The sequence below is a fragment of the Pangasianodon hypophthalmus genome, chromosome 6, assembly GCF_027358585.1.
Source record: "Pangasianodon hypophthalmus isolate fPanHyp1 chromosome 6, fPanHyp1.pri, whole genome shotgun sequence".
Classification (NCBI taxonomy): Eukaryota; Metazoa; Chordata; class Actinopteri; order Siluriformes; family Pangasiidae; genus Pangasianodon; species Pangasianodon hypophthalmus.
Window position 1 is genome coordinate 28,534,756 of NC_069715.1, and position 25,413 is coordinate 28,560,168.

At 38.2% G+C, this 25,413-nt stretch overlaps 3 protein-coding genes and 1 long non-coding RNA gene across 4 annotated transcripts in view; 2 read left to right on the forward strand and 2 right to left on the reverse strand.

Annotated features, from left to right (window-relative positions):
- Positions 1–11,614, reverse strand: part of dusp22a (dual specificity phosphatase 22a) — a 22,073-nt gene extending 10,459 nt beyond the window's left edge. Inside the window, exons 1-5 of the mRNA XM_026914419.3 lie at positions 11,182–11,614; positions 10,578–10,611; positions 8,457–8,539; positions 7,859–7,908; positions 1,871–1,945 (exon numbers count right to left, since the gene is read on the reverse strand). Of these exons, the coding sequence (XP_026770220.2) occupies positions 1,871–1,945; positions 7,859–7,908; positions 8,457–8,539; positions 10,578–10,611; positions 11,182–11,202 (263 nt within the window). The 5' untranslated portion in view covers positions 11,203–11,614. The remainder of the gene's footprint in view (positions 1–1,870; positions 1,946–7,858; positions 7,909–8,456; positions 8,540–10,577; positions 10,612–11,181) is intronic.
- Positions 1–14,960, forward strand: part of LOC113526961 (uncharacterized) — a 21,617-nt gene extending 6,657 nt beyond the window's left edge. Inside the window, exons 2-3 of the long non-coding RNA XR_003402825.3 lie at positions 7,650–7,807; positions 12,433–14,960. This is a non-coding gene — a long non-coding RNA (uncharacterized LOC113526961). The remainder of the gene's footprint in view (positions 1–7,649; positions 7,808–12,432) is intronic.
- LOC113526963 (cytochrome c oxidase subunit 4 isoform 1, mitochondrial) lies at positions 13,422–17,062 on the reverse strand. The gene is made up of 5 exons (XM_026914421.3): positions 16,979–17,062; positions 15,638–15,711; positions 14,453–14,617; positions 13,856–13,987; positions 13,422–13,735 (listed from the first exon to the last, which is right to left on the reverse strand). Exons 2-5 carry the CDS (start codon positions 15,708–15,710, stop codon positions 13,599–13,601), a joined length of 507 nt encoding a protein of 168 aa, XP_026770222.1. The 5' UTR covers position 15,711; positions 16,979–17,062; the 3' UTR covers positions 13,422–13,598.
- A 711-nt stretch (positions 17,063–17,773) lies between these two features.
- On the forward strand, positions 17,774–25,208 carry emc8 (ER membrane protein complex subunit 8). The gene is made up of 5 exons (XM_026913332.3): positions 17,774–18,375; positions 19,773–19,849; positions 20,380–20,449; positions 22,552–22,646; positions 24,143–25,208. The coding sequence occupies exons 1-5, from the start codon at positions 18,163–18,165 to the stop codon at positions 24,300–24,302; spliced, it is 615 nt and encodes a 204-aa protein (XP_026769133.1). The 5' UTR covers positions 17,774–18,162; the 3' UTR covers positions 24,303–25,208.
- The last annotated feature ends 205 nt before the right edge of the window (positions 25,209–25,413 follow it).

Genomic DNA, 25,413 nt, shown 5'->3' on the forward strand with positions numbered 1-25,413 from the left:
AGGATAAAAAAAAAGGTAAACTCCCTCCCTGCGCACACCTCAATGTCGGGATTCTACAGTGCGTGAACAGGAGCAGGTTTATGCAAGACAGAGGCCAAATCATTCTTCCGGTAAACATCACCTTAGGGGAATTACAGGACGAGGTGTGTCACTGTTTATACCCTGTGGTCAGTATTACAAGTTACGCTCACCTGTGAAATCATTTCTATTTATATACCACCATGTTTGCTCATACAGACTATGAATCATATCCTCCTTTCAGGTGTTTAAAGAGGCTTTCACATATGCAGTGCGTAGTCCATTTCAGTGGAGTCGTGGTGTTCAGAGTGGTTCTTTATGCAGATGAGAACACAGCAATCACACTCATCTGAGCGAGATGGTCTTCAAGTGAACGTGCTTTGATTGCAGTGAGAAAGTGATTCAGCTCTGAATCGACTCGCCTGTGAATCAAACATGATGTGAGCTGCTAAACCGAGCCAAATGCCATGTGTTTTGGAGATTTGAACTGACAAACAAAAAGAGAAAATAAACACTGGAATGCGATACACTGAAAAGGTTTATACTAGATATTTATATTCAGTATTTATAATTAATCATTTATTTAATTCTCAATGCTCAGGTGATTTTTGTTTTCTGAATGCACGCATTGTAAAGGTTTGTTTATTTTTTTCCATCGCCACATTTCCCACGAATGATTGAAAGAGGTTTGGGGGTTTTTTTGTGCCTCTGAGACACATGAAGTCAAACAACCAAATGTTTTCAAACTGCTGCTCATGTTGTGTCAAAGTGCAGAGTAACACAATCGGAGGAAAACGCTATCTGCCCTCGGCCACATGGTCTCACACACGTGATTGGCTAGTGTTGCTGTGATTGACAGGGGAGAGAGAGAGTATGCCCCTCCCACCCAGACAGCATTTCCACGAACGGCTGCCACATCATCGCTTTGATCTTGCGATTTCCTGATGATAGGACCAACATTTTTCTGTTGCACCACTCAGGAGCCACATGAAAGAGATTATGAGCACATTTTCAGCTCTACACACCCCTCAGCCAATATGTTTTAGCAAACGAACCAAAAGAATCTGATTCGGATTAACAGATCTGAAAGCAGCCCAAATGTTTAGAATAAATCCAGCACAGAAAGGTAACTAATAATATAAAAGAATAAAAAGACATTTCTACTATGTGCAAATTTGTGCAGTATGAAAATCAGTTGTAATGATGTTGTGGAATAAAATACGTATATGTGTAACACTTTTAGGATTAAGAAAACTACAGATACACGTTGCGTTCTTACCAACTGTGACTACCAACATTTTAATTTAACAATTTGTTTGGGGAACAGAAACACTGCTTGTGTACTTATATACTGAGATTTTCCAATCAAAACATGTTTAAGATCCATTTTAAAAGTACATTTGGTGCCTTTTCACCTAATGAAGTTAAAAAAGTTCTAACGTCCTAAGAATTCATGTTTCAATGTAGAATCCTAACACAGGGGCTTTCTCTGTATCAGTTAGCTAGCTGACACTACTGGGGAAAATTAGCTAGCTAAATTACTGAACCTGCTAGTTGTTTTACGGTATGTTTAAAGATTTGGCTGAAAAAATAGCACTGATGTCCAGCTCTTCTTGGACTGTACTTTTTCTGAATTGTCTACTGCTTTGGATAGACTTGAAATCTACCAAAGGCAAAAACTGTACATTTCTTGGTTTTCTTTTAATTTCATTTTGTTGTTCATGTTGGAAATCAGTCCAGCACTGAGTCCTGTGCTCCCTTGTTTCATCATCTTCTGTTGCAATACTTTGATACTTAAAAATAATATTTTTTACTCAACACAGTAATCAGTAACAACACACAGATCACTCACCAGTGAACCAGACACGCCCCTCCGTTAAGCCGACACTCATGGATGAAGCGGATGCACTCTTTAAAATGCTGTAACCTGAAAAAAAGTCATTACATTGGTGTTAATGTAGAAATTCCACAGAGTCCCTTAATCTACAAAATTACAGTATCTATTTTTTATAGTATTGTATATGTCACATAAATATAAATTTCATTTTGGTACATAATTTATACATAATGTAATGTATTTCTGTCACCTTTTTTCCTTTTTTTTCTGTTATTTATTACTTCATAAAGTCATCTTTCATCTTTTACCCATATCTGCTGCATTTAAAAAAAAAAAGACCTTCCTGACTTTCCGAGTAGCATTTCCAGGTTGTGGAGCATTTTCTTCGTCTTTTTAGAGTTATGATCTTTATGAATGCAGCATAAATCACAGGAAAGGTCCTGACATTTTTTTAAAAAAAAGCTGGTTATTTATTTTAATAAAAAATAACGAAATTCTACCTTTGCCTATACAGGAGCACTCATGAATATTAATACTCAGATTTTCAGGATTTTCCTTTAAAGTTCTGAGATAAAACACCTTTACAGATTTTAAAGATGCAAAAGTTTATAAAGCACATCTCTATGAGCTATATGGTGTAATAATACTATATAGCGTAATAATTGGTCTTGATGTAACCAGTCACCAGTGCGAAATTCTCTTTAGACTCTTCAGGTGATGTTGTGAAATTCATCAGCATTGCAAAACACAAGACCACATGCAGAGCAATCTGCTTTAAAGGTCTTGATTTCCCAATCAAGCTAAGCTAAACAAGACTGCTTTTGCTTCTTTAAATGACACCATCAGCACAATCGCATTTCCGCCATTGATGGTAGATTTGCAGATTTTGTTCCCGTGTGGTCACTCAGTCTGAAACGAAAGCAAATCCGTGCAAAAAAAAAAAAAAAAAAAAAGAAAAGAAAAGAAAGTGCACATTCAAGCAAACTGAAATATTAGCGCTGAAATCATTATAGGGGAAAATAAGTCAGACATTCGCTGGATCCTCAGTGGAAACTTTGCTTCTGGTTGTTTTCAAATAGTTTTTGTTGGTTTTACTTTTGTTTAAATTGGACGATACAGCCGCACGTTTAAACTCTTGGAAAATAGAGCTGCTTTTTTCCAATTTAAAAAAATCCAACTTAAAAAGTGTTTGAGAACTTTTGAAGGGGTGTAGTGTCGAGTCTTCTGTTTTGTCCTGTCTTTTAAGGCTTTTTATTGTTTTGTATACCAGGTGGTAGAGGCATTACAGTTTCGGTTGTCCGTGTTTCTGTCTGTTTGAGATTCTTGTTAGTGTAATATCTCAAGGTTTCTTTTCTTTCACAAAAAAACCACTAGCTGGAGCACCTTCTGAGCCAAGTATCTCTAGATGCAGAACCAAAACTCCAGGGGGTGGAGTCAGACCTGATCCAGCCCCTCCTACCTGGGCAGGGTCAAATAAAAAAAAATTCAAGGGGTGGAGACAGCTCAGTGTGTTTCAGGATGGATAAGTGTGTTGTTTTGTGTTGTACTGCAACACGCGGGTTACGATTAGGGGTTAGTGTTAGGGCTTAGTGTTACGCTTATAAAAAGAGTTGAGTGAGGTCCATCTCCACCCCTTGGATTTTTGCTTCTTCTTTAAGGACTATCCCCAATGTCCTGAAAGAAAAAAAAAAAAAAAAGCATCTCATGCAGAATGTAACCATGACAACGCTCTTACCAATCCTAGCTTTTATCGACTAACTAACTAGCCTGGCTTGCACTCCAGTTCAGATTTATTAATGAAGATGAGATAAAGATTGGTGTACCAGTGAACATCCCAAACAAACACACGCTGTTATTTTTAGTATTTTTCAACATTGGAATATTGGCAATGAAATATTTTCAATTTAACATCTTGTAAATCTCCTCCAAGTCTGTTTTTCTCGTTTTTCATCAACCTGGATTGTCGGGAGGGGAAAAATGCTTGACATCACTCTTTGCTTTTCTGAAAACTTTTTGTAACTTTAGAATCAACTTTTGAAGGAAAAGAAAGACATTCCCAACTTTCCGAGTAGGAATTCCAGATTGAGGGGAGGTTCCTTTGGTTTTTCATAGTCGGAAATCAGAAATTCTAAGTTATGAGGTTTAGTCGAATGCAGTATCAATCTCAAGATATCTTGCCAGCTTGTTATTTATTAAAAATAGAGAAATTGTTCAATTTTCCTGCTTTTGCTGTACAGAAACACACTGGTATATTCATACTCAGTTCCAAGATCAAACATCTTTTCAGTATAACATACAACAGTGTATAAAGCACAACACTAAGCGTTCCTATTTTGTGTCACATTTCAACAGTGGAATACTGGCAATGAGATATTTTTGATTCAACATTTCGTAAATCTTCTCCACGTTGAATGGGAGGATATCAGTCTATGCTTTTATAAAAAGTTCAACTTTTTCAACTATAGAAGCAGTGCTGTGTGACCAAAAAATCTGCTGGCAGCAGCGCATTTTAAAAGTGCGATTCCTGTAAGTTTACATGTAAAATGTGTGCTGCTTGCTGGAAAAAAAAAAAAAAACACAAAAATGAGTGACAGTAGCATGAGAACACAAATCTTTGCACTTAACTGTATATTACATTTTAGAATGGTAAGAAATAACCGTAAAACAGCTTTCTTTATTTCTGTATATTTTGGTGTGAAATGTTGTTTATCCAAAATGGCTCTGTGTGCGCTTGTGCTGAGGATCAAAAATAATGCGGTCAAAAATATTACCCTGAAACTATATCTGAAAAATAGTAAGAGTTATCTAGCACCATCAGCTCATTTCGGATGAGCTTTGAGTCTCATACTGTCCTCCAGCTATGCAAGCACCTTAACGTTCCACCAGAATTTACCTAAAGTGTTGCTTTACGTCATGCAGAAGATGCATCATGACGTCCACACAGATATGCATTAAAATATTCCTCGATGATTTGACACACTGCATATAAATACAGTGTTCATTCAGTTCAGTAGTGTGTGTGTGTGTGTGTGTGTGTGTGTGTGAGAAAAAAAAAAGACAGTAAGGGTGCTGATGAAATAAGCAGATTGACCGTTATCCTTATTTTTAAATCTGTGGGATTGTGACAGAAAGGTTTTTAATAGGTTTGGTGGCCACTGCTGGCTTCCTTCCTCCTGCTAGATTGCAACAGTGGGCCAAAGCCCCTCAGTAACCCTCACGCATACAGCACTAATCCCAATTCAGGACAGCCTTCACTCAGACGTGTGTTTTGTGTCATGGAAATGTTTAAGTAAGGAATAAAACTCACGGGGATGTGCTGCTGTAGGAAAATTACCAACGACAGGGTGGTGGGATGAAGCAGATTTGTCACTGTTTTCACTCTAAAGTTTATTATTTTCCTATTACAGCACTTCTTGAAGTGTTTAATCCCCTTACACCACAGCACTTTCCCACCGATAGCACATTTTTATTTATTAAAAAACAGCATATGCTTTTTAGCCATTTATACTTACGTTTAATATTGTGGAGCGTCCGTGAAACCTCATCACTTACATTGTAGCAGATATAAACCGCCATGTTACCGAGAAACCGCAAAGCATAAACTCCTCTGCCCTGGACACTTTCCCTAAATTTACAGCTTTACCTCTGACAAAGTGCTGACACTGGAGACTCCTTCCATAAGCATTAAATAAACAGCGCCATAGCAACCATTACACCTTTTTTCATCCGTTTACATAAAATGTCTGCCGTACAAACATTAATGAACACCTGTGATTTGCAGCTGAATTACGGTCAGATTCATTTTCTGCTGTTACGGAAAGTTAGTCAACTCCTCCTGACCAATCAGAATCGAGAATTCAACAGCACTGAGAGAGAGTGACAGCAAAACTGTAGTCGACATCTAAAAGTTTTCTTAAAGCCACTTTGTTTTCTATAATCCTCACCTCATTCCAGATCAAATATTCTGTTTGGGGACATTTTAAAAAATAACACAGATTCTTTCAAATAGTAAACTTTTTTTGCAAGCGTTCTTCTCCTGCAATAGTACATGACTAAGACAGGGAGGTCTAAAGTTATCCGGTGTGTCGTAAAGCAGTGATAATAAACTGGACAGGAAGGGGGGGGCGTGGAGATGTGTTCAATGAGTCAGACACGAGGAACCATCTCCATCTATCTGCCCTCTGTGCGTGTGTGTGTGTGTGTGTGTGTGTGTGTATGTGTAGATAAGCCTGCCTTGGAGCTCACATTCAGCACCAGTGTGAAGGCTTCTGCGTCTGTGGATCTGTGAACATGTACAAGCGTTCGTATACATGTCTGCCAACTTTTGAGAAAAAGCACTGACTGGTGTGCTGATATTGAGAAAAAAATTGTCTTCCGCAACGTGAACACTGTAACCATAACAACGATAACCAAATCTTAGCTAGCACAAGCTAACTATAATAAAGTTTAGATTCATTTTCCAACATTTCCTCAAACAGACGGCAGCTTTGCTGAGACAGAACATTAAGAGAAGTGCATGTGCGAGCAGACAGCATGTAGACCAGCCTGTGACATCGGAGACCGATAAACATCCCAAAACGAACCAGTCTGTCACCTCTACACTAGTTCATTACTACAGTGTTAAAATATTTATGTTAAAATATCTCCAATTCAGTGTATCATTACACTTCTCAATTTCACTTACTAACAAGACTAACTTTCTTATTTTGAGTCCTCCATGTTGTTTTTTCTCACTTCCCCTGAGCTGTGAGCTGATTGGTCAGGAAATAGATGTCACTGTGCTTTTCACAGAAAAGTTAAACTTTTTAACTTCAACATGCTTTGGCTGCTGTGACCTTGTGTGAAAGCAAGCCTTACTTGCCCAAGCCGTAGTGTGATTGTGTGCACTAGGGAGCACTATTGCATTTACTGAATCAGAACTATGAAGAATTTGAAGAAGAATATGAAGTCCTGCATTTTATTGTAGTACAGAGAATGCAAAGAGGAGAAGTGCTGGATCTGTTAAAGAAAAAAAAGAGTAGCTGTTTTTGCTGGAAATTGATCGTGTGTTGCAATATTATGCTAAAAATCCTTTCAAATTGCTTTCTTTTCCCCACTCCAGTAACTGTTGTCATGTCTCTGCATTAAAATATCTTCTAATGGCTCAGATGGCCATATAAGGCCGGGGCTGTACTTGGCATGCGATTCCGTATACACGTGTAGTGACACCCGTCTGCGTACCTTTCGTACTTCTGGAGGATTAAACGCTCTGTCTAAGTTTAAAGCTGAGACATACCTCGTCAGTATTCTCTTTTTGATTTTGCAGAAGGTAAACAGTAAGGATGGTGGGAGTTAAGACAGCTATGAAAACCTTGGGATAACGGTAAAAGCAGCACCACTGGCACCAACAGTGACGATATACCAGGCTTTTAAACCAATCTCATCGTGACAACAGAGAGTGACTCAACAGAAAAGCGTTGACCCTATAGTCACGAGAGTTCGAATCCTGACGATGCCGCAGCCATCGTGGGAGCTAAGTTGGTCGTGCTGTTTGAGTGGGAGGGGCATACTCTCTCTCTCCCCGTCAATCACAGCAACACTAACCAATCGTAAGCGTCTGTGGAAGAGAGCAGATAGCACTTTCCTACGAGTGTGTTACGCCGTCCTGGGATGCAGAATGAGCAGCAGTTCGAAAAGAGCAGACAAAATTGGGGAGGGGGGGGGGGGGGGATCCTAATAATAATAATAATCATAATTATTATTAAAGGTATCCCTACAAATCAGAGGTCGTCTTGTTTTTATTTCTTTGCTACAGTAATACCTGACGTGGACCTGTCACCTTTACATCCTCTTTAAACAGTCAGTAAAACACAATGTGTTGAGAATGTTGTGTAATACATCGCTAGCTGTGTTATCCTGATGCTGATCTTCTGCGCACACATGGGGCTGCTGATATGATGTTGAGTAACCCTGGTATGTGATAAATAGTGTGTGTGTGTGTGTGTGTGTGTGTTTATTACTCACAAGTTTTGATTAGATGCGTCTGCTGCATGTATGCAAAGGTACGTCATGTCCTAAAAAAAGAAATGATTATATCTATAAAATAAATTCGTAGAACACATACACAAAATATAAATTCATCTCTTAATTCATTTAGTGAATGCACATGGATGGATTTTTATAAAGTATAAAAATAAAGAGAATAAAGTAATACAGAAGATTTAAAGAAGATTTAAAGAGTTAAAGATGAGCAGTAACATGCACAATGCAGAACTCTTTCAGATTCCAGTGTTTTACGTGACTGCCCTCATGTGGTCAAAACATGCAACTACAGTGTATTCCTTATGACATTAAATAAAAATAAAATGTTTTTATTCACAGCGCTATTGAATTATCGATTCTGACTGGTCAGAAGGTCTTGATTCATTTTCTACAGTGTTAATCCTTACCCTGTCTATATGTATCCTAACACATTAAATGCCTTGTTGCTGTAGATTAGATTTGTCGCCATCACTTTGTTCTAAGGGTACACAAACTTTTGCACTCCTCTACATGGTTGAAATCTTCAGACAAGTAGAACAGAGGACAGGTGAAAGGGAGTGAGAAGCTCGCACAGCTTTACCTCGAGTACCGGCTTGGCGTTGTTGTACACAGACAGGATGTGAGTGATGCCATTCTGAGACAGACTTTCTCGGTTCTCTGAGTCTGTGGATGGGAAAAACAAAACAGTCAACGACTAGCAAGAATACACTTATTTTATTTATTTATTTAAGTAAAACTGACTGAAGATGACTGAATAGAGTAGAAGCTAAGAAGCAAGACCTGAGGGAAAATAACACTGACCATAAAGTACAGCGATTTACACCCTTAAACACCCTCAAAAATAAAGAAATTTAAAAATTAATCAATTAATTTACTTATAATTACAAGTGTAAGCTAGCTAACACTGGGCTAACATATTGTCTACACTAGCTTGGCTAACTAGAAAGTAATGAAAACCTGAGCTAACTAGCTAACATTATATTACCTCAGATTGCTCAAAGCAGTTAGCTAATCTTAGGAATAATTATTTTACTCTGTGACCAAAGTCATTACAAAGTCATAACATTAGAATAACTATTAATAATTTATTAATTATTAATTGAAACCATTTTCCAGCTTCACTAGCAAGATAGCTAACATCTGACTAACCATTATCATTTGTAAACTAGTAGTTACATATGGTAGCAAGGTAGCTACTAATCAACCCTAACTTAGATTTTGTAAACCAGCTAGTTATGTGGCTAATTATTAAGTAAAAATATAAGCCAGCTTCATGAGCGAGCTAGCTAACATCAGGCTAACAATTACATTGTGTAAACCACTAGTCAAATTTTATAGCAAACATTAGCCTAACTTAAATTGTCTAAACAGCCTAGCTAAAATTAGGCTGACTGTTATAAAGTAATTAAAACATTCGCTAGATGTTTATTTAACATTTATAGAAGGAGTGTCCAGTGTCAGCGCTTGGTAGCAATCAGAGGTAAATCTGTAACTTTATGTTTTCCTCCACAAGAGGACTTTACACTTTGCGGTTTCTCAGTAACATGACAAGCTGTGTGGGCTTTTTTTTTTTTTGTCTTATTAACTTAAAAATGAGAGGCTGGTGAGGGAAGGACGTTTATAGCTGCTATAACGTAAGTGAGAACAGGAACTAACTTGCTTCATGGATGTTTCACTCCGTTAAATGTAACTAAAAACGGATAAAACGTATGACGTGCTGTTCTTTAATAAGTAAAAAATTGTACTTGTTGGCAAATTGCTGTGGTATAAGAGAAATAAAACACTACGGAACGTGCTGTTATTGTAAAATAATCAGCTTCAGGGCGGTATCAGTAACTCCACTTCATCACACCACGCTGTCGTTGATTATTTTCCTGTAACAGCACACCCCCAAGTGTTTTATTCCTTACATAACACACCCAGTACTGTAGTGGTAGATGACATGAGAAGAGGAATTTAAATTTGTTATCAGACATGTTTTTATCTTATTTTCTTTCCTAACGTTCTTGTCTGTAATACTAAGGAAGCGTGTTTCAGCTAGTCAGATAACGAGTTATTTTTTCCAGTCCAATCTTGTCGACTGTTTAAGATATACTTTCATCGTAATTTATAATTATAACACGACTACTGGGTTACAGTCTGGGCTCCGCATATCAGTTTTCTCTGGTCTATTTTTAAGTGTTTCGCTGCAGAGGACATGAAGGGCAACTGAAAGAACAACTATAAATAGCAAAATATCAGATGGTGTGAGATGACATGATTTCTGCTCTGTGCTTGTCCGTATAAAGGCGGAAGTCAAGCTTTACACCTTGCATTTTACGTGCAGCATCGAGATATGTTAAAGGATGAAACGATGGTAGTAACTTTTACACTAGCCAGGAGATTATACAGCTAATATGGTTTGGAAATTATATATATATAAAGATGATTCAAGATCAGAACATCATATAAAAAATTATTATATAAAAACATACCAAAAAAAAGCACGGATGGGATTTAGAAATAAGTTAACTAACAAACAAACAAACAAACAAACACTAGAATACGTACATGTAAAGGACAATATTTAATACTTAATATTCACTTTGGACTCAAACATTTTACAGCAACGTAAAATTTATATCTTGGTAAGGATAGATAAATATAAAATATATAAAATTTAAAAAAAATATATAAATATATATATTTTTTTTTTGCTTACCTCTTATATTTCCTAAATAGAGACCGTCAATAACCTATGCAAAAAGTAAGCATTAGTTCATTATTAGTTCATTATCTTGTATATTGTATGCATTTGTTTATTTATTAAGCTGTATATATTTTTATTTATACATTTATATATACATATATATATATATATATATATATATATATATATATATATAAAAGCAGAATTAATAGCATGTGGTATTTATAATAATAATAATGTTTGTTACTCAAATGGGTCCACAATAAGGAATGTTAAATAATAATTAAAAAAATAATAATAATTTAAAAAAAAATAATAACATTTAAATGTCCATGTAATCTCTGCCATTTTACTTTTCCCAAACTATCATGACATGAGCGTACGGTAACATGAGCCGCATCCCAAATGCCTCGTTTTTCACTACATAGTGCACTACATAGGCTGCAGGCGCCATTACGTCATAGTGCACTTATATAGGGAGCGGCTACTCATTTGTAGTTCAGCCTTAGCCTAGTTACTACTCCGCTACCCCACAGCTAACAGACATTTTATTATGAAATAACTCCAGTTAATTGTTTCGACAACTGGCCCCAGAGAGACTTTGAGTTGAAATTACCTTGTTCATTCCGTTCCCCATGATTTTGGAGGAGGATTTTGTTTTACATGAAGAATTATTTGCGATGTGTGGTGACCATGAAAGCTAGCATAGCTTAGCAGCGTTAGCCTCCTGCTCACACCAAAAGCACTAGCTCTCACTTCACGGATATTTGGCTACATGGAACAGCTGTAGAAGGGAAAAAAGCTGTACTGCAGACCTAAAATGATGTTCCTGGTGGTCCACAGATCTGAAAAGTCCTCTTAAAGTCAAACTCTTATACCAGTCTAATTTTGTAGAGCTGCATTAAAACACGCTTCTGTATTTTTACTAAGATGGACTGTGTGACATCACAACAGGACACCACTTTAACTCTTTACACTCATGACAGAGTCATTATCATACATTTATCATTTATCACTGATCATAACATGGATTTTGTCTGCTTTACACTTGCCATATAACCCATATCTTCATTTCATTTCCTTTCTTCAAGCTTCACCAAGCAGGAAATCTCCATTAAGTAAGAAATAAAACACTTCAGGACATGCCGTTATAGGAAAATAATCAACGACATGGGTGGTGTGATTCAGCCCGACTCGAAGTTTTGAGATTTTCTTCCAACAACACCACATCCCGAAGTGTTTACACATTTTTCGTTATTAAACAGCAATACCTCGCACTTATTATCCATTTATAGCTACATGTAATATTGTGGAACGTCCTCAAAACAAGTTAGTTCCTGTTATTACTTACGTTATAGCAGCTGTAAACAGTCGTCCCCTCACCAGCCTTTCATTTTTCTCTCTCTTGAAGTTAATAAAACAAAAAAAAACGCAGCTTGTCATGCTATACCGAGAAAAAGCAATTCATAAACTCCTCCGTCCTGAAGACCGCTACCTATGTAAGTTGTTACTATAGTTACTATAATTACTATATTATAACGAGCGTATTAATATATATCTGTGATTTTGTGATATAGAAAATGAATCAACACCTTCTGACCAATCAGAATTGAGAATTCTACAGCGCTCTGCCACAATTGGTTTCACAATATTGAAACTACGTAAAGGAACAGATGCCTAATCACTAATAGTATTAATAGTATAAGTAGCACCTCCTTCTCTGTAGTAGATGAACCATGTATATGGACAGTGAATATACAGAGGTGCTCCCATCAAAGTGGCTACCAACTGACTGTGTGTGTGTGTGTGAGATCTTTCTGTACTATTTATAGTAGTTACTCCTCTCTAACAGTTTTTTTTTTTTTAGCTTATTTTTCAGCAACACTGGGAGCAAAGTTACAGAATTCACCATGGACTAGATTGGTCAAAATTAATTCGGGAGAGGACGGGATTGCTGGAAATTCCTTCGGGAGAGGACAGGATTGGTTGAAATTCCTTCTTGAGAGGACGGGATTTGTCCAAATTCCTTCAGGAGTGGACGGGATTGGTCAGGTGTGTCTGTGGGATTGGGCAACAGTGTCTGCAGGAGAATGGGTGATGGGTGATATGACGAAACATCATCGATATTGTGATAAATTATGTTGCAATATATTTTTTATTTAATTACAAACTGATCTGAAGGAGCTGAGTTGATGTTAAACTGTATTGTACTTAATCTTTAAAATTTTTGAATGTTAAAATACAAATTTAAAAAAATTTCAATCTAAAACAAACACCAATTTTTATTTAATTTTTTTTATGTAACACTACAGTTTTGCTGGCATGTATATTGTGATACACATCATGTATTTTAGAAAAGTCTTCAAGAATCTTGATATGATTTTTTTTTTTTTTTAATCATATCACCCACTCATATCCAGAAGAAGGCAAGATTGTTTAAGGATCAGTCGCAATTCCTGGAGTGGGGTAAAAATAAAAAAATTTAAAAAAAAGTCCCAGGTACTCCTGTAACCTGAACCACATTAAAAAGGTTCTTCTCAACATGGAGAAGCAGCAGCTCTACTCTGAGCTCCAAAAAGCCGCCCCTCTTATCAAGGATCTTCAACTCTCTGGCTACAGTTCTCTAATGGAGAAGGATGGAATGCCTCTGGCTCTTATTAATGAGTGATGGGAGGAAGGAGGATGAGATTAATCACAGGTTATAGAACACACTCACAGTAGTGAAGACACAGCTGAGCCATTAAGGCAGAGCTTTTGATTTACCGGTGTCTCTTATCCTCTTGGTGACCAAAAGAATTCAAAATTAACACGTCAAATACTGTATGTCGTAAACAGGATAAGAATCGACAACACAAAGATGGTTGGGAGTTTTATTCTCTTTATAGTATACAATAACCTTAAGAGGAAGTGGTCTTCCAGGACGCATTCATTGAGGTATAGACAAAGTCATACATCGACTTTTCACTGATCTGCACACTGAAACTTAACATGAAGTTGTGTAACGTGGTCCACTGATAAAACATTAAAGACAATTTATTTCTTCCAAGCTTTGTTCTCATAGTCCCAGTTGGCGGAAAAGCCCTCGACGGGGTTGATCCTCATGTCAAGCATCCTCTGGAGCTCCTTCTGCTTGTACTCGGGGTCGAAGGTGTGAGGAACGTCTCCGTAAACTGCAAAACCGAAACAGAATTACTTCAGTGACATTTACACTCAAGTTTTCTGTTGATACAGAAGGGTATTGAATATCAGATAACCGCTAACTACAGTACGTTAAGGACAAGTACGTGTACCATATTTCCTCTGCCACAGCACGACAAAGCCAGTGAAGCCAATGAAGAACAAGACTCCAGCGACCACGGTCTTCCACTCCCCTGTACCCTTATCCATCTCAGCAAAGCTGTCCTTGAAGCTGATACGGTACACTGCAACAAGCAAAGAAACAACAATAAGTAAGGATCCAAAGTAAAGTCTGGGAATATGCAGAAACGATATCTTGTTCATTATATCCTATCATAAATCATATGAGAAGCACTCGCTCTTTTCTATCATCTCCTGAAGAAACAAAATGAAACCAATTATTTATGTTTAAAAGTGTTGGGGAAGCGAGATTTATGTAAGATAGTGAGATCTTAGCACTATGTTATGGTCATGTGACCTACTAATCATCAACTTGTCTGGCTACAAATCTTACAACAAGTGCTTATAATAACGGTTATTAAAGACTATTAATACGAGGTTTGTGCAGTACGCATAGACTTTTTGGTTAGCGTACATCTCTCCGATTTAAAGTGTGAATCTATCATTAATACTACACGTCCCCTGGCAACATTTACCGAACAGACACAGGTCTGGAAATCTGAACCATGTGAATCTTCGTGTGTACGTACGTGCAACTTTCTCCTCGTTGGACAACACAGCCCAGGAGCCCTTCTCCTTCTCTTTGAGGGACTTCTGCTCCGGATTCAGTTGCTGGACATATCTAATCTCAGGCAGGGGGACCTCACGGCGGTCAAAATATGCTGGGAGGGTGTAGTCCTCCACCTTGGCGACTCCTAAAAGAAAACAAGAACAGGCCCATTAGACACAAAAAGGGATGAAAACCACTGGAATAAGGAACCGTAGTCTTACTAGCTGTTAATTTACTTTGTACCAGATTCCAAGGAACCGCCCTCTATGATAATTCACCATCAACACCAATATTTTATTGCTTTAATGTGTTAAGTTGCCTAACAGCCATGTCGAGTCTGAACCAGGACTGAACTGCATCGTCTCAGTTCCTCATTACTTAAGCACTATGAGAAACAGGAGACAACATTTCCATGGCTTTTCTAAAAATGTCATTTTTTTTTTTACTAATTTACTAATAAAAAAAAATAAATAAATAAAAAAAAAAAAGCACAGTGCTTATGAAGAACCACAAGCCTGATAATTATCATGTCAGAAATAAAAAATTTTAAAGACCCGAGGATGATGCAAAAACTTATTAGTGATGCATTTTAAGTAAAGAAAGCTCTGCAAAGAGCATGTTTTGGTACCGATATGAACAAAAGAAGTGATGTCCATACTGTAACTACAATACTACTGTTCTTTGTATTCTAGCTAGCCATAAACGTGCGAGTTGTAAACCTAGTTTTGTTTGTGAGAGGAGTATACGGAGTATATAACATGTTAAATTGTGCACTTGAGGTGTCTGAGGAGCATCAAACTGATCTTGTGTACCAGGTGCACCTTACAACCTTACAAGATACTCGAACCCATTCTTCCTGTTCTTAGTGTTAGTTATTAGTTAGTTAGTTCCTGTTCTTCTAATTAATTATGACGCAGTAAAGCAACAATTCCAAATGATCAGCTCCAGAGATGTCCGACCCCAAAACTTCAGCATAGACCTAGCTGTCGTTCCCTTTCAGCACTTTGCAGTGTTTCAGAGTCACGGTTATTTCTGGGATCCATTATTAAAATACATGTTTAAAAAAAAAAAAAAAAAAAAAAAAAAAAAAAAAAAAAAAAAAAAAAAAGCGCAACAGTATTGAAGTGTCAGTATATCAGTAACACGATGTGTTAGAGAAACTCACCATGGCCACGCAGGCATGCTGAAGTCGACAAGGCGCGCTTCCCAACAAGACGAAGAGCTCTAGTTGCCAGCATTCTGTGTGGAAATAAAAATAACAGTTAATAATATAGGATATTAATTATAAGTTCTCAACTTTGAGATTGTCTAAAATGCTTATGATTTTTTTTTTTATCTACCATTGTTTATCATGTAGTTCTATACATATAATCGTTCAGTTATGGAATATTAAATAATAACAATGATAATAAAAACAGTCAGGTTGTTATTGTTAAATAGTTTACACCTGGTTTGGTCATTTTAATCAAAGCCTTTACACCAGACACTGGCAATGCGCAGAGCGACTATATACAATACAAACAGGTGTATTTTCTCATGGCATGGTCATTGGTTTCTAGCTAGAAACGCTACAAAATACAATATTAAGGTTATATTTTGGAGTGTGTACATAATCTAAACAGCACATGGATGATATTTCTGTCCATAACCCACAGCAGTGATCAAACTAGTGATCTAGGTTGGGTGTAACAGCTGAGCTTTTTCCTCTACATCTCCTGACTGTGATGAGCTGCAGTGCGACGCACAATCCCAGTCCTCTCATCAGACACAGTGAGTTAATGCACTTCTGGGCTCTTAGAGGCAATAATTCACAGAAAAATCATTATACGTGTAAATAATTAAGTGTGTGGGGAGAATTCAATTCAAATACAGTACTTAATAACGCAGTATGCCTGGCTAATATGAGAATTATTATTCCAGCATCATAGTATTGCGTTATTATACTGCATATATGGAGCTAGTCAGTTACTGTATGTTAGCTTAGCAAAACAGCTAGCGTTAGCTTCACGAAGGTCATATTGGGTCGAGCACAAGATCAACAAATTTCTCACTTTGTATCGTGTTTATATTGAGAACTTCATTTAGCACAGTAGCGCACAACTACATGATACAGTCAGCTAAAGCTAACTAGCTATTGTGAGCTAGAAGCTTCAAAAATCCGGCCATCAAAATAACTTCATCCGGAGAAGAAACCGGCTCACTTCCAAACACATTCCAATTACATACAGAGCTAGTGCACTAAATGTGTAGGTTTCGACACTGGATATTAGTGCACTTATTAAGGGAGGATGGAGTAATTTGGGACACAACCGAAACCAATGCGGCAGCCTGAACCGGCTCAATGTCACGCTGAGTTTTTCGATAAATGACAAAACCACCATTTTGTGTAGATGAACAGATAAACATGGAACCGCTGTAGAAGCTTATTTAGAGTAAAAACACAAACACAAACAGCAACTAATCCCAAAAAATAAATCATAATCCTTCTTCTCTCCCGGTCACCTACCTCTTTCCTTTTGGCCGTCCACCTAAAGGAGGAAGGAAGAAATCCGAACCGGAAATACGACACCGCGGAGCATTGTGGGTAAAGTTATAAAACAGGACGAAAAAGGAAACTTAAACGATTGGTACGCTGGTTGGACCAGTGAATGTTATAAAAACAAATTCTAAAATAAAAATAAAATAAAAGTTTAATGATACAAATCGCCTTTTTAAAAAGCGCTTTGTAGTGCTTTACGGCAGTGAAACTGTATAGTGCAGACCGCCATTGCGGATCAACTACACTACACTCAGTTGATAACTTTCCTTATTTGTTTCATTTTTGCCCATGTTCTCTTATCCATTTACATAAAAAATATATAACTATAGATATAAGATATATAACTATAAAATTACAAGCCGTGAATACTGCAAATTTAGATACTAATTTTATTAAAGAGGTTGTGTTTACATTAAACCATAATGCATAATTTATCTTATTCGTTTAAACATTATTTATATTCTTTTTTTTTTCTTCAAATCTAGGGCATTTCTACTCATTCTCTGCAAAAATGACCTTTGATCGGTGTTAAAGGGCAACAAAGAACAAACCGTTCAGCTGAAACGTCTGTCGTTGTCCTGTCGCAAAACACCTAACACTTTACGGTACCGGTGTCCAGGCAGCACTTGCAGGCAACGCGTTACATTCCCTACCCGTATTGGTAGAAATCCCGCCTCCTGTGCTGCGATTGGCTATTCTTTAATACGAAACGGTGTCTGATTGGTAGATTATTTCTGAGTGCAAACTCTTAACCAATGAAAGTGAAAGTGGAGTAAATTGTTGAATATGGGTGTGTTACGAAAAAAAAAAAAAACCTCCAAGCAACCGTCTGAACCAGGTTGATTCAGAAGGCAGTTTTTTTCGTTATATTTTTTTGTTTTACCCAAACAGACACTGAGACAAATATTTTTTGAGTGATACGTTTAGGGAGCACTTTGCAGAACCATAGAATATCGACCGGAAGTAGGTATGAATTTGGAAAGATAAGGGAAAATAAGTTAGCTAGCAAGCTAATAGGCGAACTTGTGCGTTGTGTGAGACTCCTCAGTCGGTTTGTTTAGAGTCTTAGCTCGGTCAATAGAGCAGCTCTGTGTTTTCAGACACTCCAGTTTACTATATATGCCAAACGTTTGGGTTTTTAAAAAGCGGAAATGCCTATAAAACTGACCACTCAGGCGTACTGTAAGATGTTACTACACGCGGCTAAGTATCCTCACTGCGCCGTCAACGGGCTGCTGGTGGCCGAGAAGCAGAAGGACAGGAAGAAAGAGGGTCCCGGGGTCTCCGTCCTGTGTGTGGACTGTGTGCCTCTGTTCCACGGCTCTTTAGCTCTGGCACCCATGCTGGAAGTGGCCCTGTCTCTGGTAAGTATCTCTCCTTTACTCTTACAGCCACAATTCTTCAACCAGACCAAAGCTTCTGCTTCTCTCAAATGCCTTACACACGCAAATAACAGTGCAGCAGGGGTGCGTAAACTTTTGCAACCAGAAACCCTTTGCAGTGTGCAAAGCATGAGGATGGATTTTTTTTGTAGAATTGAGCACACACAATACACACACTGATGAGAAGATGTGATGCTGAGGCTGATTTCTTTCTAACCCAGACTGTCTAATCGCAAAATAATTTCATTTCAAATACCCAGAAAGTTCAGCCATTTGAAAAGAGAGATGATTTTTTTTCTCTCTCTGTTTTTCTTGCCTTTCTGTGGGAAACACATTCACTGTGGTGCGCACGCATTTCCAATTTGCAGTACAAACAGTACGCCATTTTCCCGTCGCCTGGTACCACTTCGTAATCTCCCTTTCCCTCTCACGGTCTTTAGCCCTATTCACACGGGATTAAGTTTACACGGGTCCTGGGCTAGTTTAGTATTTTACAGGTGCTCTTTCTCTGCGCTTTTATTTCCGTCTGGATCGGCCACATCAGTGTTTTTCTCCGTCTTGGTTTTGCCTCTGAGAAAACTGCAGACCTGCTGTTTTTCGCCAAACTCAGCAGTTGTTTGATGATTTTAGTCTTGATACACATGTCCGTGATTTTCTCTGCAGATGTCGGATTGCTTCAGAGAAAAAAAGAGACATTTCACTGCTGCTACTTACCGTATTTAGTTTTGTACCAGATTTTAAACATTTCCTAAATCGCAAAAATGAAACGTCGTGCTTTAGAAGAGGCGCTGAACCATACAGTTGGTTTAAATAAAATCACAGAAGAAGAGAATCTGTAAAATAAGAAATTAACCCCAAGACTCCGTGTAAATTTAATCCCGTCTGAATAGGGCTAAAGACAGTGTGGAAATGTTTGAGGAACTTTATTAGATTTAATTCTGATTATTTGCTTTAAAGCACCATCTTTGTAAACACGGACTATTTTTAAACCACAAAAAAAAAAAAAAAAAAAAAATGCCATATGTGAACTTGCTTTTTCAACCTACAGCCTTGTTCCTAAACTAATTTGTCATTTAAAGAAAAAGAAAAGAAAAACGTGGCCTGACAACAGTGCAGTCTGTGGATTCACGCAGCCTATCATTGACAGTCGTGGTAGTCATGTGATCACACAGTGACACGCCCCCTGGATTCGATCTCAGATATTTTGCACGCACATCATCGGCAGCGATTGAGACGTAATGTAATGAACGTGACCCAGGTGGAATATTAGCTCTATCAGTAATTTTTTTCGCACAAAAGGACAGACGACAGAACCGTAAGTTTTCTTTCTTTCTCTGAATGTTTGAATTTTGGGTTTATTTGTTTGTCTGTTTTTCCAGATTGATACGTGGTGTAAAGAAAACAAATACGTCATCGCCGGTTACTATCAAGCCAACGAACGCATAAAGGATGCGAGGTAAAAATAAACATACTGTAAATGTTCAGACTGAAGACGGGGTGTGAGGAAACACCGGTGTGACGCTGTAGTCTGAGAAGGAAATAGTTAATAAGCATAAGGGGCGGGGCAACGTGACAAAAATATCATATCACAATTCTCAAAATATCATATCTCAATTCTCGAAAAGATCACAAGATACAGGTTTGTGAATAATTTAATAAATAATATTTTTAATTTATAAGAAATATTTAATGGTGAAAGAAGTTCTTAAATTTACACTAAAAGAGATCGCAGTATTTATTTAACATATCTCAAAACATACTGTGACGTCATTTATCACGAGATCAATATTATACGATTAAATCTTTAAACTCTAAGCAGAATGTCATGTTATAGATCAAAGGCATCTTATTTTTGGCAACGCTTGTAAAATAACTTAATAAAAATGTCTTTCCAAATGAAGAAGTGTGAATGTAAGCTGTTTTTGTGAAACTCCTGGCCGTGCCGCGACTGTCATGTCATGTCATGTCGTGTTTTTTCCTCCTCAGGCCCAGTCAGGTTGCTGAAAAAGTCGCTACGAGGATTTTAGAAAACTTCAGCGAAGCAGCCATGATCATCGTGAGTCGTTTTAAATGTGCTGAAGGGAAACTCCAGCGTTTTCTCAACCGAATTCCTGTTTACTCACAGCTGCCAGATTTCAACACCAGACTTTATTTTTATTCATTTATTTTTTAATTCACAGTTGATTGACAAATAGATCCAAAACCCAGAAAAAGAAAAAAGTTTTTGTTAGGTATGTAGGTGTGTGTGTGTGTGTGTGTGTGTGTGTGTGTGTGTGTGTGTGTGTGTAAAGTTAATACTCTTCAGTGGGTGTGAGACACTTTGATAGTTTAAGTTTATAGCGTGAGCTGCTGCTTCTGAATCCGAACTCCTACTGCTCATCACTGTGTCAAAGATGCCTTCAGAAATAATGAAATTAAACGCTTCTGCTTATATCAAGGGCAGTAAACATATATATTATACAATGTTTCATATACAAACAATTGTTGGAAAAGTAATGTTTGGAAAAATAAGATGTTTTTGTATTGACTCAGTAATGCAGAAGTCATAAAATAAACGTCGGTAAGAAAAATTGTACAAAAAAAAAAAAGTGCAGTACTGTAACTGTCCTGCTCACTACACGCAGCTAAACATATCGAGAGAAAATAAAGACGTCAGCCAGATTCGAATAATATGTTTTAGGTGCAATGTGAGGAAAGAACTTCTCCTCTCATCAAATCTCTTCTCGTCTCCTCCCCATCTCCTATTTCTCTCATCTCCTTCTCCTCTCATCAAGTCTCATCAATTCTCATCTAATCTCATCTCCTCTCCATCTCCTTCTCCTCTCATCAATTCTCATCTAATCTCATCTAATCTAATCTCATCTCCTCTCCATCTCCTTCTCCTCATCAAATCTCTTCTCATCTCTTCTCCTCTCCGTTTCCTCCTCTCCGTCTCCTGATCTCCGTCTCCTCTCCTCTCCGTCTCTTCCTCTCCATCTCCTCCTCTCCATCTCCTTCTCCTCTCATCAAGTCTCATCTAATCTAATCTAATCTCATCTCCTCTCCGTCTCCTGGTCTCCTCTCCTCTCCGTCTCTTCCTCTCCATCTCTTCTCCATCTCCTTCTCCTCTCATCAAGTCTCATCTAATCTCATCTAATCTCATCTCTTCTCCATCTCCTTCTCCTCATCAAATCTCTTCTCATCTCTTCTCCTCTCCGTTTCCTCCTCTCCGTCTCTTCCTCTCCATCTCCTCCTCTCCATCTCTTCTCCATCTCCTTCTCCTCTCATCAAGTCTCATCTAATCTCATCTAATCTCATCTCATCTCTTCTCCATCTCCTTCTCCTCATCAAATCTCTTCTCATCTCTTCTCCTCTCCGTTTCCTCCTCTCCGTCTCCTGGTCTCCTCTCCTCTCCGTCTCTTCCTCTCCATCTCCTGGTCTCCATCTCCTCTCCTCTCCGTCTCTTCCTCTCCATCTCCTCCTCTCCATCTCTTCTCCATCTCCTGATCTCCGTCTCCTCTCCTCTCCGTCTCCTCTCCGTCTCCTCTCAGAGATCTAGGCCAACGGCTTGCTGACTTGCGACACGATGTGCTACAGTAGAAACGTTAGTTTTTGGAAGAGGATAACGATCATATACTCAGTCGTTTCTCGTAATCTGTATTAGATAGTAAAGAAGCTCACTGTACTCTATTTCTAGCCATTTTTTAACCTTGTCAGTTAGGTTTCCGAGCTAAAACATGGGGTTGGATAGAACATTGGCACTTTTACTCGCACTGTGAGTTAGAAATTTATCCTTTGTGCTTCACTGTTACTGCGTCTGTAGCGTGTGTGTGATTACCACGCCTTTCACAGCATCCTGAGAAAAGAACAGACAACATGTTTACTCTAAACTCTCTACTACTCTAAACATCTACTACATTTTTGCCAGTTAAAGTGTTTAATGTGTGACTATACAGCATGTAACACAAGTGGAGAAGTTGAGAATGAAATTGAGGATGAGACCAGCGTGTGAGACAGTCTTACCGAAGCTGTTCTTAGAGTTTTGAACAGAAACTGTACTGTGAATAGTCGTACATATGATACAGATGTGGTTGAAAAACGCTGGAGCTTTCCTTTAGGTATAACACAAACGTGAGTAAAGTGTGAGTCACTGACATCCTGCTGTGTTTACTCTCTCAGGTGGACAACAGCAAGTTTGCCATGGGATGCTCCGCACCGGCTCTTTCCATCTACGATCATTCTGACAATAAGTGGAAGTGCAGAGATCCAAGCATGTGAGTGCCGTTACTGAAAACATCACCGTCTGCCCTGATCAAAAAAAAAAAATCACACCACAGCAAGCTCCGTTTCTCTTCGCGGGGACGCGACTGCGCCGAAAACACTTCAGCTGTGTGTTTAATCCGCTCCTGCTGATAAATAAACTCTAACGATATTATCGTCCCTACGCGATATTACATTGCCACGATGTCCCGAGAGCTCCGCAGTTCAACATCAGAGCGTGCAGAGTTCTCAAACACGATACATCGTTTTCTCTCTAATGACACGGGAGATGAGCCACGTATGAATCTGAAATGATTGGCGCAGGTGTTTTCCTGAAAGCCCCGCCCCCTCCCCTCAGCTCGCGTGCTCTCGACTCGCTTTCTATCACGATAAAATGCTGAATCAGTGTAGGCATGTTCGATTTAGCTAACATTAGACAAGTATGTATTTAACATCAGACAAATAATGATATTGCTCATAATTAGAAAGTGATTAAACCTCTGTTTGTTTGTTTAACCGCGCTCTTCTGTGTCGGTCACTACAGATGCCCAGAACCTTTACAGGGGATCAACAGTGATGATCATGTCGCCATGTGGACGTTAGACGGCTGATCTTGTTATAGGATTATACTGAAAATGTGCTGTTATGCGTTTTTTTTATGCCTTCACCACTAAGTGATGGAGATGTTACGTTTTCGGGTTGTTTTTGTGGCTCGTTCGTGCGATATCTCAAGAACGAGTGGCTGAAGGTTTGTAGGATTTCTGTGGCGTTATCACTGTAACCAGCAGATGAACTGATTAGATTTTGGAATCAATCCAAACAGGGTCAAGGTCACAGCAAGGTCAGATGTCTGATGTTTGAAGTGTATATTTTAAGGTTATTTCTGACATACACATTAGTAACAGGAGGAACTAGATGCGTTAGTGGTGGAGACATCGACGTCGATGGCATCAAGTTCTACTTGTTGATGGTTTACTAGGTTTTACTGCAGAATCGCATAAAAATCCACCATCCAGCTGAGTTTTCGGAATTGCTCCCGTTCCCGACTGCACAGCTGGTGATATTATTACCCACTCCTGTACTCTATTCACACCTGAAACTGTGGAAATGCTGTCTTTTTTTTGTTTTTTACATCACTTATCGTGATATTTCAGAAAGGAAATTCGTAAGCAGGGAAAAATCAGTATCACAAAATCAATATTGCACAAGCCTAGTAAAGATGTTACATTCCTGCCTCTAACTTTATCATACACAGCAGCCATGAAACACACACAAGAACATGAACATTTAGTTCAGTTTCTGTCCAGAACTAAACCAAACACTAAGCAGCTCTAAATGGATAAAAAGCACAACATTTTAATACATTTTAAAAATCTTACTGGAAAATAATCAGCTTCGGGGTGCTAACAGTGACTCGGCTCCACGTGGAACTCGCGGTGTTGATTATTTTCCTATAACAGCAACATTTCAAAGCGTTTTATTAGATGATCTGTATATTTAACCGTTGCAGAGACTCGTTCGAGGACTGGACAGAAGCTCAGAAGATCGCATCAGCCTTGCTGGAGAGCAGATCCTACGAAAACCTCATAGACTTTGACAACCACCTGGACGACCTCAGGAACGACTGGACGAACCCCGAAATCAACAAATCCGTGCTGCATCTATGCTGAATGTAACGTCCAGCTGGAGCCGTTTCACCCGATCAAGCCATCAACGCCAACATGGGTCGCGTTATCGTTACTGTATTCCGATTCTCTCGTGGAGGAAAAAGCTCAGAGATTTCTAAAGCAGGACGTTAGTGTGTCGTGTGCTATGAGGGATTAAGAGCAGTGTGAACGTTGTCCAATGTTTTTACGCATCCACTCAACACACACCTACAGCATTTCATTTTGATTGGTTAGTAAAAGTTTGAACCAGTCACTGCACCATGACACACTTTCTTTTTCCTCATTACTGGTTTTTTTTTTTTTTTTTGACAAAAATGTCACTTTATTGTTGACATGTTTCAGCAGAAACGCTACCACATTTACACACTAGCAAGTGCGGAAGTTTTCTACCGCTTGGATGTCCCGAAATCAATATTAAAAAGTACCGTTTTGAAGAATTGGATTGGTTCTTTGCTTATTAACCTTTGTTTTCATTTTATTTAATATTTTAAGATCCTTAATAGAGATCCAAAATAATGTTTAGGAAGTTGTTTGCATCTGTCTCAGTTACTGTAGCCTCACAGAGATCATTAATAATTCAGTCCTTCAGAGATAATGTCAGTTTTTCCACTTCATGACATGAACCTGATTAATATATTTAACCATTTTAGTATGTGACATTAGAAAAAAAAAATTAAGTCTTAATATATAAACCACTTTTTAAGCTCTACCATGTTTGGGTTTAGTTCGCTAAGGCGCAGTTGATATTTGTGTTTAAAGAAGTTGATAAAAATAGTGCAGTAATCTTCATGACTTAATGACTGATAGGAACATGATGTTTGTTTATTATAATAATCTGGTTTGAGATCTCGGTGATTAAATTGAGCTTTTGTAAAACAAAATGCAAGAATAAAATGTTTTTAAGCAACAGTCTTGGGTTTTGTGTGTGTGTGTGTGTTCACTAGGTTATACACTCAATGCAGCGGTTTTCTCAAAATGGGAAGATGTGTGTGCGTTAGGGATGAGTGATATCCCTAAAACATGGTTGGCTATGCTAAAATACCCCTCTGTGTGTGTGTGTGTGTGTGTGTGTGTGTGTGTGTGTGTGTGTGTGTGTGCGCGCGCACGCATGGTG